The following is a 5,416-nucleotide window of genomic DNA, read 5'->3' on the forward strand; positions in this document are numbered from 1 at the left end:
CAGGGGGCTGGAGGATGCTGCGGGATGTTGCGAGGCGGTGGGGGGGTTGCGGGGCACCACTGAGCCCGCATCATCTTGGGGCGCTTCTGCACGCTCAGTTGCTTCCACGCCTCCCCGTCCCCCCCACAGCCACCCTGCGTGGTCGCTGCATCCCCTGCAGCGGCGCTGGCATGTGCCTCCCTGGCCTCGCGCCCCTGACACCCTGTGGGATCGCGTGCCCCTGTCCAGGCGTGAGTGCGGCAAATGCTTAGGCAGCACGGGAACGGCCTTGGGAGCGATGCCACCGGCGCAGGTCCTGCAGCGCCAGGGCGGTAACCAGCACATGAGCACCCATCCCATCCCGGCCCCAGATGGGATGGATGGGAGGGCCAGGGGACGTTTGTCCCTTGTGCTGGGGGCAGAGGCTGTGTCACCTGGCTGAGCAGCACTAGCCCACCCTGCCGGTCCCTTCCCCGGGCCTTGGCCCTGGGATCTCAGCTGGTCACATAGGGCTGTCCTGCCCCGGTCCATCAGCCCCCCTGTGCCTCTGCTGCAGGGGCGGTGGGCGCATAGGTGATGGGACTTTCTGGGGTGTGGGATAGAGCAAACGCACCCCATACCACACGGGTCCCTCTGAGAGCTTTCCCCCTGTGGTATCCCCCATCCTCCTACACGACAAAGCCGAATGCTGACCCTGGTGCAGGGAACTCATACTCCCAAGTTTTTCCCCTAGATGCCCCACAAAGCCCTGGCTGTCTCCCATGGGTGACCCTGGGGGGCAGAAGCCCCTCCAGCCCGGAGCAGCATGAGTGGGAGGTGCTGCTCGTGGTCCTTGCTGCCAGAGCTGCCCTGGGAGGGGGGGTTTCAGGCCCTTTTTTGTGGCCCCAAACACGTCCTGCAGCCACCCGGGGGATGCTGTATCCCCCAGCGCAGTGGCAGGGTGAGGCTGGGCGGTTGCATGTGGGAGCATGTGGCCCATGAGGGGGCCTGGCATGCAGAGCTGTGCGGGGGGACCAGGTGGATGGGGGCACATCCCACTGGGGGAGGGCAGTGCCGTTTGTACCTCTTTTGGCTTATTCCCCCTCCCAGGAGGGTGCGGAGGGCTGGAACGGGGACTGGGTGCTTGGGGGAGACCTGTGCTAGGAAGTGGCTGGGTAAGGTGTCTGGGGGGGGGCGGTGCTCTTGGTGGGTGGCCCTTGGGGTGGGCAGCGCTGCCCCTGGGTTCCCCCCAGCTGTCCTGCTTTTTGCCCCGGCGCCTCTCTGCTAGGATCATCCTTTTTGCAGCCCGGCTGTTACGTGGCCAGCTTGGGAGGGAGAGGGGTTTTCTTACCGGTGCCGGGGCCTATTTTTAACCTGAGCTGTTTACAGCTGGTGGTGGAGATTTGAACAGCACAGGGCCACCCGCTGCTGTGGCTGCTGGGCGGGAGGGCTCCTTGCCAGCTGGGGGGGCCACGGGGCCGAGACCCCCCCCTGGAGCTGAGCGGGATGCATGTCCTGAACCCCTTGTTATGCTGACCGAGGTGCAGGGGTGACTCCACGGTGAAATGCTCTATGGAGCTGATCTGCCCAAAGTGCCCTGCTAACGCACCAGCTACTTTTCCAGGCTTCTTTTAGCTCTGGGTGCCGTCCAGCCAGGGGCCGAGGGAAGCACGGCAGGGCCCAGTGGCCATCAGGTGACACCCTGCACGGCTGTAGGCTGGCGGAGAGCCCCGATGCCGGGGTGGGGGGCTCTGTGGCAGAGCAGCCCCCCAGAGCCCAGGGAGCACGGCAGTGCAAAGGGGAAGAGGCCCCGCGGGAGCAGCTGCATCCACACTAAACCAGAGTCAGAGGCAGCTCTCAGCAGGGATGGGGGTACTGGGCAGGGGGACCTGGTTCTGGCAGCAAGAGCTCCCTGGAGCATGGGCTGGACTCATGCACTTGCTTTTCTTTTTCCTGCTTTGTAAAGCCAGGAGGTGCCTCAGGGTGAGCGCTGGCCCCTGGCAGGCAGCAAGGGCTTGTACCCCCCGCTCCCATGGCTGGTCCCTGGGGTGGGCCCCAGGTGCCGGCCGGGAGCAGGGATGCAGGGAGGCAGGCAGCTACAGTAATCCCTGTTGTTGTCTCTCCCCCAGGTACGCCATGGCACTCTCCAACAACCACATCTGCCCTGTCCACAACTGGTAAGGCCTGGGGGGGCAGCGGGGGCCCTTCGCCAAGGACGGGCTCAGTTAAAGACCCCGGTAATGTCAGGTCCCCTTCTGGACCTGTCCCGCTTGAACCATGCCATGCTGTGCCGGACCACTGGGAAGCTGAGGCTCCCCTGCACTGTCACCATGCTGAAAGGGGGGTCCGGGGCCAGGCTGGCCCGAGGAGGGGGCTGAGATGGTGGGAGAGGTGGGAGCATCGAGCGGGGCACAGAACCACCTTCTCCCCCAGGAGATACGACGGTGACAGTGATGGGGCACAGTCGCCCCAGGGCATGTGTCTCCTGTCCGGCCCCACGAGTGGCTTTTGGGAGCAGAGCCTCTTGGGGATTAGCTGCTGGCAGGGTTGGGCCCTGCGTTTGCAAAGCGGTGAGGATGCCAGGGCCGAGCAGGGCTATTGAAAGCCGCCCTCCCTCCCCCGCCCAGGCTCGCCTGCGGTTACGGCTGCTCCGGTGAACGGTCCAGCCCTGCTTGCAAACCAGGCGGGGAGAAGGAGGCCATTGAAAAAACACAGCATGGAGAAAGTATGAAAATAAGTGGTCAGGGAATTACAGAGGGCCGTGTGTCTCCATGGAAAAGGTTGAGGCTTGCTTGCTTGAGGTTAAATCTGGCAGTGCCAGGGCGACGGGATGGCCCGGTGGCGCCCGGCCACCCCACGGGCAGAGCTGCCTGCAGCACCCTGGGATGGGGGACGAGGCGCAGGAGAGGCAAGGGCTGGGAAAAAAAACCTGTTTGCTCTCTTGGCAACTTCTTCTGCAGGGTTTTTGGCTTGTTGTGTCTCCTTAAAAATCTGCCCAGAAAAATCCGTGTTAGTTTAATTCTTGCCGGAGTGTTTGAGGGAGAAGGGGAAAAAAAAAATCCCACTGCCATTTCCTGCCTGATGGCTGATTCTGCCCTGGGAAGAATGTGTGTGTCGGGTTGTCTCCTCTGCACAGCCAGCCCTTAATGATGAATAATGCTTCCCGGCCTCGGGCTGCTCGCTTTAAACAAAATAATAATAAAAAAAACCCTCCCAAACCAAACACAGCCCCAAAAGCGGCCCTTGAGGAGGCTGTGGGGACACATGCCTCGCCGGGGTTGCGGTCGGAAAACAAAGCCACCAGTAAACGAGGAGACTGAAAAAACACCAGAGCCCAGCCCGGCCCTTTCCAAAAAGACCTTTTTAACCGTGCGCTTGCTGAGTGGCTGGAGGCGGCTGATGGTCAGCCTGGGCCAGGGGCAGGGTGGCACTGTCCCCCCCATGGCTCCCGTCCCTGCCGTGGGGCTGGGGGTGTCTGAGGGGGCCCTTTGGGGCACAGGGCTTTGGGCTCCCTGCCTGTGGGGTGGGGAGGGGGCCCTGCCCAGCTGTGCCAGGCAGAGGTGCCGGGTGCCTGGGTGATGCTGCAGCAAAGGGGTGCCCGAAAACCCACTGCAAGTGTGTGCCAGCTCCCGGGAGAGCTGGGACAGCGAGGGGACATGTACCCCCCACACGGGGGAATTTGGTTACGGTTGCAGGCAGCAGCTGTGCCACAGGAAGGTGTCTCGGGCTGATAAGAGCTCTGGGTCCCTGGGCTCACCGAGTCTGTGGCCACAGGAGGCACTTCCAGGGCTCTGCGGTGGTTGCGGGCAGCAGAGCCCTGCCCCAGCCTGGCGGTGCTGGGGGCTGCTAACAGGCCCCCGGGGGGATGCCCTGCCGGTGTGCCAGGCTCCCCAGGGCACCCTCGGGCTTGCTCCTGTCGTGTCCCCCCTCAGGCAGCTCCTCCCAGCTCCTCAGGCAGCTCTCTCCCTCCCAGGCTGGGTGGCACTGCCCTGGGGTGCTTGTGGCCATGGGGGCCATTTCCCACTCAGCTCGGCGTTCCCGCCCATCCCATGCAAGCCCGGAGCTGTCAGTGGCAGCGTGCCTAGCTCCACCCGAGCTCCCACCCCGGGGATGTGTGTGACGGGGCTGGCACACGGGTGCTCCCGCTCCCACCTGGGCCTGCAGGAACCCCTTGAGCCCAGCACCCCGGCCCGTGCACCCAGTGGGTGCATGCAGCCTCCCACCCCGCCATGGCCTCTCCCTTGGAGGCCAGGACTCCGGGTGGGCAGCAGAGCCAGCAGGCAGGGGACAGGCTGTGGAAACCCAGGCGTGATGTTCCCGGAGGACCCTGTTGGGCGGTGGGTCACTCCCTGGAGGGGTTTGTCCCCAGGGTGCGGGCACATCCCTAGGGTCAGGCTGTGCTCGCTGGGGAGCAACTCTGCTGCCATTGCAGGGTCTGTGGGCAGGACACAGGAGGGTCCCGAGCAGCAGCTCAGCTCTCCTAGCCTGTCCCTTTGCTCCCGGCAGGAATTACAACCAGTCGTGCGGTGTGGACAGCACCGGCTCCTGCTGCACGCTGGACCACATCCCCCTCGTCAGGTGAGCAGCTGCGGGGTGGGAGCGTGGGGCCGGCCGGGGGTCGGAACCGCTCCGAGAGCCCCACTGGGGCAACACAGGAGTGTGTCCTGGGGAGGGGAGCAAGCGCCGCACCCCAGTGCCCCCAAGCTGAGGGCTCCCTGGGCCTTGCCTTGTCCCCGCAGCAAGTGTGGCACCCTGCCTCCCGAGAGCTGCTTCTTCAGCCTCATCTGCAGCCTGGGCTCCTTCATGGGTAAGTGCCCGCTGCCGGGGGAGCGGGGCTGGGAGCAGGGTGCCCTGTGGCGCTCACCCCCCGGTGGGGGCAGGGGCGGGTGGTGGGGGGCAGTAGGAGGTGGTGTGCGACGGGGCTGTGTCTTCCTCCCGCAGTCATCCTGGTGGGGCTGCTGCGCTACGCCCACCTCCTGGAGCGCCTTGGGCCATCCCTCCTCAACACCCTGGGGCTGGCCACCGGCTGGGTCTGCGCTGCCGGCCTCACCATGGTCGGCAACTTCCAGGTAAGGCATCTCCTCGGGGAGTCCCCGGGGGCAGGAGGGGTGGGAGGGGCCCTTGGCTGGAGCGGGGCAGTGGCAGCGCTCAGCGGTGTAGGATTTGGGGTGGTTGTTTTGATCGAGCTCCCCCATCTGTGCACTCCTTCACCTCCGCCGGGCGCTGTGTTTCCCCAGGCGCTGGGACTCCTCTTTGCTTGTGCACTCGTAGTTTTGGGTCCAGATTAAGCTGCCGGGTTTGGTTTAACCCTTACTTGAGACCCTCTGCAGGGTCTGCCCCCTCCATGGCGGGCGTGACCCCACGCGGGCAAGGACGTGCCGGCCGGGCAGAGGAGACCCAGCCAAGCTGCCGATGCTCCCGCTGCCGGGCCGTCCCGCTGTGGATGTCTGCTGCTCGG

At 65.0% G+C, this 5,416-nt stretch overlaps 1 protein-coding gene across 1 annotated transcript in view; it reads left to right on the top strand.

Moving 5' to 3' along the window:
• The first annotated feature begins 2,093 nt into the window (after positions 1-2,093).
• TMEM150A (transmembrane protein 150A) overlaps positions 2,094-5,416 on the top strand; it is a 7,722-nt gene continuing 4,399 nt past the window's right edge. The window contains exons 1-4 of the mRNA XM_019471674.1: positions 2,094-2,135; positions 4,465-4,536; positions 4,698-4,765; positions 4,900-5,027. Coding sequence (XP_019327219.1) covers positions 2,095-2,135; positions 4,465-4,536; positions 4,698-4,765; positions 4,900-5,027 — 309 coding nt within the window. The 5' untranslated portion in view covers position 2,094. The remainder of the gene's footprint in view (positions 2,136-4,464; positions 4,537-4,697; positions 4,766-4,899; positions 5,028-5,416) is intronic.

Source organism: Aptenodytes forsteri, unplaced genomic scaffold (genome assembly GCF_000699145.1).
Source record: "Aptenodytes forsteri isolate BGI_AS27 unplaced genomic scaffold, ASM69914v1 Scaffold15, whole genome shotgun sequence".
NCBI lineage: Eukaryota > Metazoa > Chordata > Aves > Sphenisciformes > Spheniscidae > Aptenodytes > Aptenodytes forsteri.